This window comes from Alexandromys fortis, unplaced genomic scaffold (genome assembly GCF_014885135.2).
Source record: "Alexandromys fortis isolate MF-2015 unplaced genomic scaffold, M_Fortis_MF-2015_v1.1 scaffold_285, whole genome shotgun sequence".
Lineage (NCBI taxonomy): Eukaryota > Metazoa > Chordata > Mammalia > Rodentia > Cricetidae > Alexandromys > Alexandromys fortis.
In genome coordinates this window covers 1,226,906-1,239,820 of record NW_026068191.1, presented here as the reverse complement: position 1 = coordinate 1,239,820, position 12,915 = coordinate 1,226,906, and the positions used below count along the sequence as shown (strand labels likewise).

General features: G+C 49.3%; 1 protein-coding gene across 3 annotated transcripts in view; it reads right to left on the bottom strand.

The window, feature by feature from the left end:
* The window catches only part of Tep1 (telomerase associated protein 1), a 42,468-nt gene that overhangs the window by 1,826 nt on the left and 27,727 nt on the right, over window positions 1-12,915 (bottom strand). For all 3 annotated transcript variants that reach the window (XM_050129487.1, XM_050129488.1, XM_050129489.1), the window contains 18 exons: window positions 12,121-12,361; window positions 11,794-11,908; window positions 10,870-10,994; window positions 10,681-10,780; window positions 10,337-10,492; window positions 10,008-10,220; window positions 9,661-9,814; window positions 9,338-9,550; window positions 8,777-8,937; window positions 8,437-8,550; window positions 7,069-7,176; window positions 5,673-5,805; window positions 5,416-5,492; window positions 5,206-5,335; window positions 4,203-4,339; window positions 3,932-4,056; window positions 1,301-1,444; window positions 1,072-1,168 (listed from right to left, as the gene is read on the bottom strand). In XM_050129487.1, coding sequence (XP_049985444.1) covers window positions 1,072-1,168; window positions 1,301-1,444; window positions 3,932-4,056; window positions 4,203-4,339; window positions 5,206-5,335; window positions 5,416-5,492; window positions 5,673-5,805; window positions 7,069-7,176; window positions 8,437-8,550; window positions 8,777-8,937; window positions 9,338-9,550; window positions 9,661-9,814; window positions 10,008-10,220; window positions 10,337-10,492; window positions 10,681-10,780; window positions 10,870-10,994; window positions 11,794-11,908; window positions 12,121-12,361 — 2,543 coding nt within the window. The remainder of the gene's footprint in view (window positions 1-1,071; window positions 1,169-1,300; window positions 1,445-3,931; window positions 4,057-4,202; window positions 4,340-5,205; window positions 5,336-5,415; window positions 5,493-5,672; window positions 5,806-7,068; window positions 7,177-8,436; window positions 8,551-8,776; window positions 8,938-9,337; window positions 9,551-9,660; window positions 9,815-10,007; window positions 10,221-10,336; window positions 10,493-10,680; window positions 10,781-10,869; window positions 10,995-11,793; window positions 11,909-12,120; window positions 12,362-12,915) is intronic.

The following is a 12,915-nucleotide window of genomic DNA, read 5'->3' as shown; positions in this document are numbered from 1 at the left end:
GACAGAGTCACTACAAAAAAAAAAATCACAGTTCAAAAAAACTAGGGGACAGGCTGGGCGTGGTGGCACACATCTTTAATCTCAGCACTTGGAGCCAGAGGCAAGCAGATCTCAGAGTTCCAGACCAGCCTGCTCTATGGAGTGAGTCCCCAGACACCCTAGGGCTGCACAGTGAAAACCTGTCTCAAAAAAACAAACAAAAAAGGAAAGGAAGGAAGGAAGGAAGGAAGGAAGGAAGGAAGGAAGGAAGGAAGGAGAGAGAAGGAGGAGGAGGAGGAGGAGGAGGAGGAGGAGGAGGAGAAGAAGAAGAAGAAGAAGAAGAAGAAGAAGAAGAAGAAGAAGAAGAAGAAGAAGAAGAAGAAGAAGAAGAAGAAAACTAAGAAGGAAATCAAAGAGATGGCTCAGCAGATAGGAGCAATTGCCACCAAGTCTGACAACCTGAGTTTGATCTCTAGAACCCACATGGTAAAAAGAGAATCAACCCCCCCTGGTTGTTTTCTGAATTCTACATGCATACTATGGCATACAAGTGCCCATACAGACAGACGGGTGGATGAACACACACACACACACACACACACACACACACACACACACACACACCAGTATAAAACAAAAATTTTAAAAAGACGAAAAAGACCGGCACAGCAGCACACACCTCCCAGCACTCAGGAGGCAGAAGCAAGCAGATGCCTGTTGCTCCAGGCCATGTGGTGGGACCCTATCTCAAAAAGGAAGGGAAGGGGAGGGGAGGGAAGGGGAGGGAAAGAGAGGGAAGGAAAAGGGAGGGAAAGGAAGGGAAAGGGAAAATAACAACAACAAACCCTCCTAGGTCCCTGATTTTAAAAATTCTACAACCTTTTTTTTTTTTTTTCATGAAATCTTACATGGAAACTCAGCATCCAGTGATTTAAATTACAGTTGCTCCAGGGAAAGGAAGACAGAGGACTGCAGCCGCTTGCCTTTCCCTCCCCTCTGTCCTCCATGATGGGCTCCAGTGTTTAAATGCACTGATTCTAGAGACTAGAATTTCGACAAATGTCTACTGTAACACATCCAAACAGGACTCACCAAGTAGGAAAGAAATCCAGGGTCCCCCTGCTGCAGGTAGAACACGCCGTGCTCCCGGTTGGTGCACAAAATTGAAGAATGTACTCCATACTTCTTGCTGTTTATAAGAAAGTGAAAGACGCCTCTCTTTAAGATGCTGGTGCTGTACCCTGAGTCTGACTGGGTCTGGGGTAGCCACTAAACCGCCTGTCTTATTTTCAGCTCAAGAGGTTTTCATTTTGTATCTTACCAGATGAAAGATGGAGGACACCCAGGCTTCATCAGTAGTAATTCCACATTCTCTTTCATTAAGATGAAAGACTGGCCGTCAGGGGCCAGCGCCAGGCCTGTCAAGACCCCCAAGCCCTCCTGCAGAACTCGCTTCATGTGAAGACTGTAGCTCAAAAGGCACACACAGACAGGAAAGAAAACTTCTTTAGCTCCTCCCCACACACTTCTCATGAATGAAGTATAAAACACAATGCCTGACCATTCCCAGACATATGTGTGCCTACTCGTTTGCTTTTGCTGTAACGGGGATGAGGCCAGGGCCTCTGGCAGGACGCAGACACTGAGCTATATCCCCAACATCACCATCACCTCCCGTACCTGCTCAAAGAGGATTCTCTGCCACTGCTGGCTTTTGCTTCCTCAGTTAGCTCTGTGGTTATCTCCTTCTGAAACAGGGCCCCAGACCTTAGTAGGCCTCCAAGCCTCAGCACAACCAACTCCATGATGAAAGTACATTTATAACTCAGCCAAAAACTAAAACAAAGACTTGATCCATCGAAGTTCATGGCCCTGGGCAGGTCTCTAAATGTACTAACCTTGCTTTTTGGCCTGAAACTCTCTCTATGTAGACCACAGTTGGCCTTGAACTCACAGAGATCTACCTGCATCTGCTCCTGAGTGCTGGAATTAAAGGAGTGTGCCACCATCACCTAACTTCTTCTTGGCTACCATCTTCCCCATCCCCTCTAGGAACCCTCGATCTTGGCTACACTCAGAATTCTGCCCTTCACTCCAAGAAGAGCCAGAAAGATGGCTCAGCAGGTAGTCACAACATATAGAAAAGAATTGACTCTAAGAATTGTCCTCTGACCTCCACATGAGTGCCTTAACCAAGCACATCCCATCACACACACACATCATCATCATCACACATACATACACACACACACCATCACACATACATCATCATCATCACACATATATACACACACACCATCACACACACGTCATCATCATCACACATACATACACATGTATCATCATCATCACACATACATACACACACACCATCACACACACACCATCACACACACATCATCATCATCATCACACATACACACACATCATCATCATCATCACACATACATACACACACACCATCACACACACATCATCATCATCACACATACACACACACATCATCATCACACATACACACATCATCATCATCATTATCACACATACATACACACACACCATCACACACACACATCATCATCATCACACACACACATCATCATCATCATCATCACACATACACACACACATCATCATCATCACACACACACACATCATCATCATCATCACACATACACACACACATCATCATCATCATCACACATACACACACATCATCATCATCATCATCACACATACATACACACACCATCACACACACACATCATCATCATCACACATACACACACACACATCATCATCATCATCACACATACATACACACACACACACCAGCACACACACTAATAAAAAAAAAAAGCAGAATACTCTGAGAACTCCCACGTGTAAATTTTGTTAACACAATTTACTCTTCTGGGTCATGTTAACACCTTTGGCTTTTCTGGAACGTCATTCCCTTCCTTTACTAGCCCAGCAAATTCTTCATCTTTTTATGTCTAATCTTAAAAGACAATCTTTTTGCTAACATTTCTCAAGTTTTGCAGACCTATCAGCTACTGGAGACTTTTTAAAAATTCAGCTGGGTTTGGTGCCACCTCTAATTCTAGCCTTTCAGAAGCTCAGCAGGAGAACTCTGAACTGCTGGCCTGAGCAATATAATAACACTCTGCCTCAAAAAAAATGTAATAAATGCCAGGCAGTGGTGGCTCATGCCTTAAATCCCAGCACTCAGGAGGCAGAGGGACGGGGATCTCTGTGAATTCAAGGCCAGCCTGGTTTACAGAGCCAGGACGGGCTCCAAAACAACACAGAGAAACCCTGTCTCAAAAAACAAAAACAAAATAATAAATAAAAACAACTCATGTGTACCACACTCTCTGGTTCAGAACTTGACATCAGGTAGGCATTTAGGAATTACTCATTTAGCTGGGCGGTGGTGGCACACACCTTATTTAATCCCAGCACTTGAGAGGAAGAGGCAGGTGGATCTTTGTGAGTCTGAGGCCAGCATGGCTTACAGAGTGAATTCAGGACCTCCAGGGTTATTACATAGAGAATCCCTGTCAGTGGTGAAGACACTTGCCAACAAGCCTGAGGACCTCAGCTTGATTCCCAGAACCCACATGTGGCTGGAGGGAGAGCCAACCCCCTCAGGGGAAGACTACAAAGACATAAACACACAGAGGGAGCATGACTTTAGCTAGCCTACCTCAGACTCCTCCATTTCACAGGGTATTACTCACAAAGTAGCAGGAAGCAAAATGACTTGGCTGCCCCACACACCCAATTCCTAGTCCACAGACACACCCAGACCAGTAAATGTAATCTGAAAATGACTGATAAAGCCAGGGGTAGCTGACATCCTAGCAGTCTCCCCGAACGCACGGACAGATCATAACAAAACCCGCGGCACACGGAGAGCAGCTTTCCCAGCAGCGGCTGCTTGTTTCACCTGCGATTCCTCAGTGCTGAGCCTCCCTTCGGGTCCACCTGCCACTCGCTGACTTTTTCATTAGCACTGAGAACAAAGAACGAATGTGCCGAGTACCAGATCACATGACTGATACGGCCTGGAGCCTGTGTAGGAAGCAAGTTCAGTTCAGTACCTTTGAGGAACAAACATAAACCTTTCCCCTCCAAGGTGTGCAAGCAAATTTCTAAGCCACAGAAGTTCCATTAAGCACACAATTTAAAATGTACAGAATCCACCCAGACTCAGGCACCTGTGCGGTAGCCACAGCTTTGCCTTCCTGCCAAAGTGTCAGCTCCCCTGCTTCATCTCCAGACACTGCCAGAGAACCGTCTGGTGCCCACGCCACAGCCGCGATGGCCACAGAACTCCTAGGTTTGTACGTATCATCTGGTGAAGAAAGAAAGGGATACTCCAGCTAAGACCTTAAGCAACAGAGGAAGGGGTACCTGATCTGGTCTTGCCTTGTAGTCAGAATGATGAATATCTTAAAAATCACCATAGAACCTTCATTCAGCAACTGATGGAAACAGAGGCAGAGCACAGGATTGAGCTCCCAAAGTTCAGTTGAAGAGTGAAAGGAGTGAGAATATGAGCAAGGGGGTCAAGACCATGATGGGGACACCCACTGAAACAGTCTACCTGAGCTACTGGGAGCTCACCAACTACAGCTGGACAGGGAAGGAAACATCACAGGACCAAACTAGTCCTTCTGAATGTAAGTGACAGTTGTATGGCTGGGACAGACTGTGGGGCCACTGGCAGTGGCACCAGGATTTAGCACTACTCTTGTACTGGCTTTTTGGGAACCCATTCTCTTTGAATGGATACCTTGCTCAGCCTAGATATAGGAGGGAGGGCCTTGGACCTTCCCCAAAGCAGTGTGCCTTACCCTCTCTGAGGAGTAGCTGGGGGGGGGGGAGTGGGAACTGGGATCGGTATGTAAAAATGAAAAAATATTGTTTTGTTTTGTTTTTTACAAAAAAAAATAATAAAAAAGAGCTCTGCTACTGACCTAGGAATAATGGCCACACCTTTAATCCTGTTACTGAGGATACAGAGGCAGACAGATCTCTGAGAGTCTAAGGCCAGCCTGGTCTAAAGTTCCAGGCTAGCCAAGACTACAAAGTGAGAACTGGTCTCAGAAGGAAGGGAAGAAATATCTGGGCTGCTGGAAGGGATAAAGAGGTATCAGGCTGCCCTTGGCATCTTTGTCCCAGGCTTCTCTCACGCTACCTTCTTGGCCCTTCACTTACCTGCTTCTTCAGGAATCTGCCAGAGCTGGACAGAGCCATTATCTGACGTCAGCAGGAGGCCCGAGGCCTCAGAAGCAGCAGCTGCCGTGACTGGACCACTGTGTCCCTGAAGGGTGCAGATTTGGCACATCTAGGAGAAAGGGGGTTGCAGAGGTTGCCCTGCATGCCTCCTCCATCTCTTCCCTACCGCAGCTCTTACAAAGAACTCACCAAGAGGGGATGCCATAACTTTGTGGCCCCATCCAGTCCAACCGTCACCACCAGAAGCTCTGATCCAGGCTGTCCAGCTGAAAAGACAGAGAAACCAACTCAGGAGGAAAAGACCAGGCCCAGAGGTAAAGGTTTGAAATGAGTGCCAGGGTAGCGAACGCCAGGCATGGGTTTAATCTCTAGTACTGAAAAAGAAGAAAAGGAAACGAAACAAAAATGGTAGCAGCAGGGAAGGGGAAGGGCTGAGGGATCAATACCTGGGCGGGGCTCCAGGGCAGCTGCACATTGGCTGATGGGTCCCGAGTGAGCAGGGATGCTGGTCAGCTCCACTCCCTGCCGGTCCCACACCTTCAAGGTCCCATCCCGGCTCACAGATACTATGCGTTCCTCCTGTCCAGGATCACAGTGTCGGAGGGCAGTCACAGTGTGCGGGAGGTGGGAAACAGGAAGGCAAGCAGAGGGAAGATTTTAGCAGTCTTGGACTGCACTTGTCTGGAGTATGAACACCACCGTCTCATGCTAATACATCTGGCAGCCTGGGACCCTGGCTTGCATGTGCCATGCGTACCTCCTCTACAAACAACACACCTAACCACCCGCCAGCAACCTAAGTCCCCTACCTGCAGAGCTCTGCACACACCCCTACTTTGAACAATGGAATAAATTTCTCCTTCCCCTAACATGCATCAAACTAGACAGACTTCCATCCAATCATATCCTCTCTTCCCTCTGGGTATGAGGGTAGGGGCTATGATCTGGCCTGACTGGTTTTGGATACATGTGCAATAAAGCCAATTGTGTCCCTATTTAATATACATATAATTAAAAGTAGATGCATTGTGGTAGAAGACCTATGCAGAGAGCACAGGCTTATTTAATACAAGTCTATGAACAGAAATAGAGAACCCTGCAAATGATACCCTATGCCCTAGTAACCCCTAGTAACCAAACTCCTTCCTTCAGACCTCAACCCGGATCTTTGGGTATTCTTTCACTTATGTGGCCTGATGTCCTTGTTGATGGGCTATTGTTTTGATTTGAATAACATTACCTCTCTGCCCTCACAATCTGTGTTGCTTTAAAATTAAATAAATAAATAAATAAATAAATAAATAAATAAATAAATAAATAAATGTGTGCACGTGCATGCAGGTGTGTGCAAAAGAATAGAGGCATGGGCAAAAGGATAGAGGTGCCCAGGGAGAGTAGACGCTTCAGATCTCCATGGAGCTGGAGATACAAGCAGCTGTGAGCTGCTTGACATGGGTGTTGAGAATTGAACTCGGGTCTTTAGGAAGTGCTCTTAGCTACTGAGCCATATCTCCAGCCCATTTTAATTCCTGATTCAGACAACAAGAACCTGGAAAACACTTGGCCAAGATGCTACCTCCCTCCAGAGGGGGGAAGGCAAACATCAGGGACTTGGGAGACATAGAAGGATCAGGGACTCGGTTGGCACCGAGGGGCCTAACACCGCAGTCCTGCCAGAAATTCACAATTTTCTGTGGCACCCATCACATCTGACTCAGCACTGTAACACAGTCCTAGGTATCACAGCTTTACCATTCGCCTTTGAGAGTAGACACCTAACACGTCCAGTCTCCCGGACTCTCCTGCCTTTCCTAGAGCATGCTGGTGAAGTCCATTGCTTACCACAGCAACCACAGAGCTCACGGCACTCTGGTGACCCAGGAACTGACCAAGCTGCTGTCCTGACTCTGGATTCCAGAGTCCCACAGAGCCATCACTAGAGCAGGAGACCTGCAGTCAAAAGTGAAGGAAGCAAGATCATGAGCCTTCCCCTAGCGTTCTGCTGTGTGCCTCACTAGGCAGCTCCAGCTGGCCTGGAACTCACCACACCAGGATTAAAGGAGTGCAGCACCACACGTGGGTCCTTTCTTATCTCTCTCTCTTCATTTTAAAGAAACAACGTAAGAGGGGCTAGAGAGATGGCTCAGGGGTTAATAGCATGGTCTGCTCTTCCAGAGAGCCCGGTTCAAGTCCCAGCACCCACATGGCAGCTCACGCCTGTCTACAAGTCCAGTTCCAGGGCTTCTGACACCCTCATGCAGTCATACATGCAGGCAAAACAACAAAGAATATAAAATAAATTATATATTTAAAAAATAAAACAACATAAACATTCTACATAGGGAAAATGTATTTTACAAGCCCTAAGAAGATACTCTGAGATCTCTAAATCAATCTTTCACCCTTAGGCATTCCAGAGCTAGAGAGATGTTACTGTGTTCTTGTTGGGAACATGGGCTTTGGGGCTGAAGATGGCCCCAATTGCAAAACTGCTCTGTTCTAGAAGGCAGAAATTCGTTCCTCAGCGCCCACATCAGGTAGCTCACGATGACCTGGACTCTGGGTTCCGGGGATCCATTGTCCTCTCCTGGCCTCCACAGGCATGGCACTCACATGCACAAACCCACACACACACATATTAAAAACAAAAAGATTTGAATCTTAAAATAAAAAAGGCGTAGGCTAGAGGGATGTGGCTAGATGGTAGAGCCCCTGCCTGGTGGGCAAAAGGCCAACACCAAAGGCAAAGGGGCGTTTTATCAGGATGTTTACCGGCTCAGGGATGGTGGAACGGCTCAGCAGGTAAAGGTGCTTGCCACCAAGCCTGAGAAACCGCAGCTCAGGTCTAGAACACATGTGTGAAGAGAGCACTGACCTCCAGGTATACCCTATGGCACCATGATGCACCCACGCACATGCACACAACAGTGTAAAGAATTAAAAGAAAAAAGAATGCTTATTTGCTCAGCTTTATCACTGATATGACCTTAGAAATGCTTTTCTGGGGTCTATTTTCTTATCTGCGAAGAAGACAAAGTAGTGACCACTTTACAGGGCACTGTGAAGAGCCATCGCGGTAATCAGTAAGATTGATCTCATGTCAAACCAGCAAATACTGTGTGCCCAGAAGACGCTACTGAGAGCATGAACCGGAGATGGCTTTCCTCCAGGTTGTTTGCTGGGCTCTGCCTCACCCCTCCCCTCACTCACCAGCACTTTGTCTTTGGTCCACGCACAGCCAGTGATCCAGTCACGGTGACAGGAAGAGAAGGAGCGAATCAGAAGAGGGGCTTGGGCTTTCTTCACGTCCCAGCAGAGAAGATTCTGGGTAGGCAAGCACAGGGATAAGGACCCAGACCACAGCAATGCTGAAGCCACTTCAGATACCGTGGTCATTTGGCTTCTGACAAAATCTCACTGTCCTAAGTGGGCCCTGGCTAGTGATCAATGAGTTTCTGATCCTCCTGCCTTCATCTTCTAAGTACTGAGATTACGGTCGGGGCTACCACATCTGGTTTCAACCCCAGGGCTCCATCCTTCCGCAGCTCACCCGATCCCTGCCCCCAGTAGCCAAAAGGCCTCCATCAGGGCTGAAGCTACAGCAACACACTGGGCCCTCATGTCCCCGAAGCTCAGCACCGCAGGGAAAGTCTTCTCCCTCATGTGGCCGTGTCAGCAGCCTCCTGGGCCACAGTCGCACTGTGAAGTCCTCTGCATTGGAAACAGAAAGGGAAGTGCACATGTCCTGCTCCCCAGCTCCTGCATGGCAGACTCCGGCAGGAGTATGGCTTCTTACATCAGTTTCCCGCCACACTTCCTGCAGCAGCTGCTACAGAAGCTGCGCTTCTCAAGGCCTCAATGTTGCCTTCACCTCACCATCTCTGAGGTTCAAATCTCTCACTTCCAGAGGACCAAGGCTATCCAGCACTTCCTCTTCTCTCCTCTCCTCTTTCTAGAAACCATCTAGAATAATTGTGTAGGAAGAACACACTCAAAAGCATTGTAAAAGTTGTGAATGAGAGCCGCCTGTGCACTGATTTTGATGAGCGTGTGTCACACACTGAAGGGTGACACCAGCAAAGAAATGATTCGGAACACTGCTCAGTCGTACCCGAGGCGGAAGCCAAGAGTTCCTGGGAGGTGGCCAGTCCACACACAGGTTTCTGGTGTCGGAATGCCAGCCACAGGGAATGAAGGGAACATCCCTTGACCACCCAGCCACACAGGGAGCCGTCTTCTGAACCGGTCACCAACACGCTGGGACTCAGCCAGACCAGCGCCGACACTGCTACATTTAGCGCTTGACACAGAGTCCCCTGGGGACCTAGAAAAGGGAAGAGCACATGAAAACAGACATTTGAGAAAAGAATTGAGGTAGCAGGTACCTTCTCTTCAAGGGTGCAAACCCATCCACACCCCCAGCCCCTCTGATACCTGAAGAAATGTTGTAGATTTTAATACCGTCTTCTCGGTACCCAACAGCCACCCGGTCATCGTCTGGGTTGAGAGCCACGGAGAGTGCAGCAGACAAAGGAAGAGAGCCCAGGCAACCCCTGGGGCGGCCAAGAAATCCTGACCATAACTGAGCCTAGGATGCCAGAAAAGAGTTTAAAGATGCTCCCCTCTGCGGCCTGGTCCTCGTCCTTATGTCACCTTCCTTCAAAGTCTCTGTCACCACCCAGACTCCCCCAGGATCCTCAGCAGAGGCAGCCAGCATCACCTGAATACACCCCTACTTTTGCTGCTCCCCTGAACCTACCACAGGCCCTCTGTAAGCTCACCTTGCCATCTTCTCCAGCCGTCAGGAACCGGCCTCCAGCATGCAGGAAAAGAACAGCAGCAACACAGCCACCGTGAGCAGCGAAGGCCGCCAGCCGTGTCCCCTCTTGCCAGGCCCACAGTTCCACTGCCCCATCTATCCGGCCTACAGCCACAGACTTCCCGGGAGCATTGAATGCCAGAGTGCGGACAGAGGCTCCTGGGGCTCCTAGCTCCTAGGCGTGGATGCAGAAACAGAAACAACAGGGTCTGTGCTCAGCCCGGGCTCAACACGACACGGAAAGCTCCTGCCCTGCACGGTCTCCCCAGGAGCTACACAGGACCTTCTTACCTGGATGACTTTGAGTCCATCTGCCTGGAAGAAGATAATTCTGCCAGCCCAGTTGCCCGTGGCTACCATATGCCCCTCTGGGTGGAAGGCAATGCAGTTCAGGGACTTGGGACCGGTGTGCTGGAAAGCCAGCTGTCCACTGACTGTGTCCCACAGCTGGAGGAGAGAAGAGGAATCGGGACGTTGGGCACCAATGGCAGAGTTTCTCAGGCCCAGAGCCCCTGAGCGTTACCTTATCCAGTCCTCTGCCTCAGCAGAGCTTCCCCAGGACAGGCAGTCAGCAGTTCTGCCATGCTGAGCAACGAATCAGGTTTGACTCATGGTTTAGAGTCACTTTTTGTTACCTTTAGGTATCCTCCCAAACACACGGTGGCCAGCAGGCGTCGGTCTGGGCTTAGGCAGCAGCCAGTGATTTGGTGCTGGTGGGCCTTGGACTGGAACACCCTGTCCCAGGAAGACAAAGCCAGGGTCCTGGCGTCATCTGGAAATTAGGCTCCTTCCTCACTGCTATCTAACATGAGGGGAGCGCTTACCAGCAACCATGCTGCAGGTCCCAAAGCTCCAGGAGCCCATCAAAGGTAGTAAGGAAAAGGGCGCTGTCCGAGAGGAATGCAAAAGAGGAGATCCCGTCACAGCCGCTCACCAGCGCCTTCTCCTCCTGCAACGGCCAGTTGGGAAGTGTGGCTCAGGTGATCCCTTCAGTCCTCCAGGACCAACCCATTCCAACCCAAGTGCTGGGATTAAAGGTGTGCAAAAGGGCATGGCTGTCTCCACTCCCAGCCCAATCACAGGTACAAGGCACTTCATAATCAAAGCCGGGTCACCATTCCTCACTCCGTGTGTGTGTATGTGTGTGTGTGTGTGTGTGTGTGTGTGTGTGTGTGTGTGTGTGTGTATGTGAGACATACATACATGCGCAAAGGTGAGGGTGACGTGGCTGCATCTCGACTCCCTATCCTGGTATTGCCAGCTGCTGCAGTCATTCACAGCGGTTTATAGAAACATTCTCTCCTGTGTCTTTGCGAGGCTCATGTGCAAGTCATAAGGACTGTCCTTTTCCATCCAAGGCCCTCCTCTATCTACACAACTCACACGGATCTTATCATGAGCCCTGTGTTCCTCAAAATGCTAAACAGTGTGCCCGAGTGGACACTGGACAGTGGTGGCCCATAGTCATGTCTACTGTCTGAGCTTCATTTTGTTCTATGCCTTGAACTTAACGGACAGCCCAGGTTGGCCTTGAACTTAATGGACAGCCCAGGTTGGCACTGAGCTTGCAGTCCTCCTGGCTCAGTCTCCCTGATGCTGGGGTTACAGATGCAAGCCACCACACCCTTTGACCAGGATGTCTAATTTGACAGGAGGTGAATGGTGCTGCTGAATGAAGCAGGGTTTTAAGCATAGGCTTGGCTTGCCTAGACCTTCAGGGCAGTCTGTGAGGGTTTTCTGCATCATACCTGCCAGGTTCTCAGGTCCAGCAGATAAATTGTCCCACTGGCAGTGCCCACGGCTGCTCTTTGCCCATTGGGGGATAAGGCCACCGCGGTGGGGGAGGAAATTGCCAGAGACAAGCTAGAGAGGGAGGGAAAAAAAAACAAGAAGAGTAAGTGGGGGAAGTCAGTGGGAAGAGGAAGTGGGGGAAGTCAGTGGGAGGAGGAAGTGGAGGAAGTCAGTGGGAAGAGGAACTAGGGGAAGTCGGTGGGAATCAAGGTCTGCAGTTCTATGCCTGAGCCCGCTCCGTGGCAGCTCTACTCTGTCCTCTTTCCCGGGAAGGAGGGCCTTACCTTTGCTGGCTGTCCGAGGTCTGGGGTTTATTAACCCATTGTAGTGTGCACTGGAGATGCCATCGCTGGGTGAGCAGGGGGGCCTGGCGGCAAACAGGTGACTCTACAGGCTGGCTGGCTGCCTGCTGATGCAGGAGCAGAGGATACTGGGCAAGCAGCGCGGCCTGCTGTCTCAGGAAGGTATGGAACACAGCGACATCTGCCTCCAGGGGCTTTGGGTTCACTTCAGACGTTGAAGAAGCTGTTTGAAAAGAGGAGAGACAGAGAGTAGCTGAGGAGATGACTCAGAGGGTTGGAGAGCTTGCTGTGCAATCAGGCGGACCTGAGTTCAGATCCCAGCACCTAGATAAAAAGTCAGGAATGCCACATGCTCTTGTAGCCAGCCCTACTGCCAGTGTTGGGGTCGGGGTAAAAAACAGAAGAACCCCTGGATCTCGTTGGCCATCAGTCTACCAAAAAAAGTGAGTTCCAGATTCAGTGAGAGCCCACCTTAAAGGAGCAAGGTGGAAGCAACAGACTACAACTCTAGCCTCTAGATGAGATTGTGTGCTGTATTCACACATTCATGCACACACTCACTACACACAAACACACAATCATACACATACTCACATACAAACATACACATACATACACAAACATACAAACACAAACACATGTACACACACACATGCTCACTCACATACACACACAAACACACACACACACACACACACACTGAGGGAGTGGAGGTCAGAAAGAAGCACAGTATTATTTGGAAACCAGCCTAGACTCCATTAACCTCAGCACCAAGTA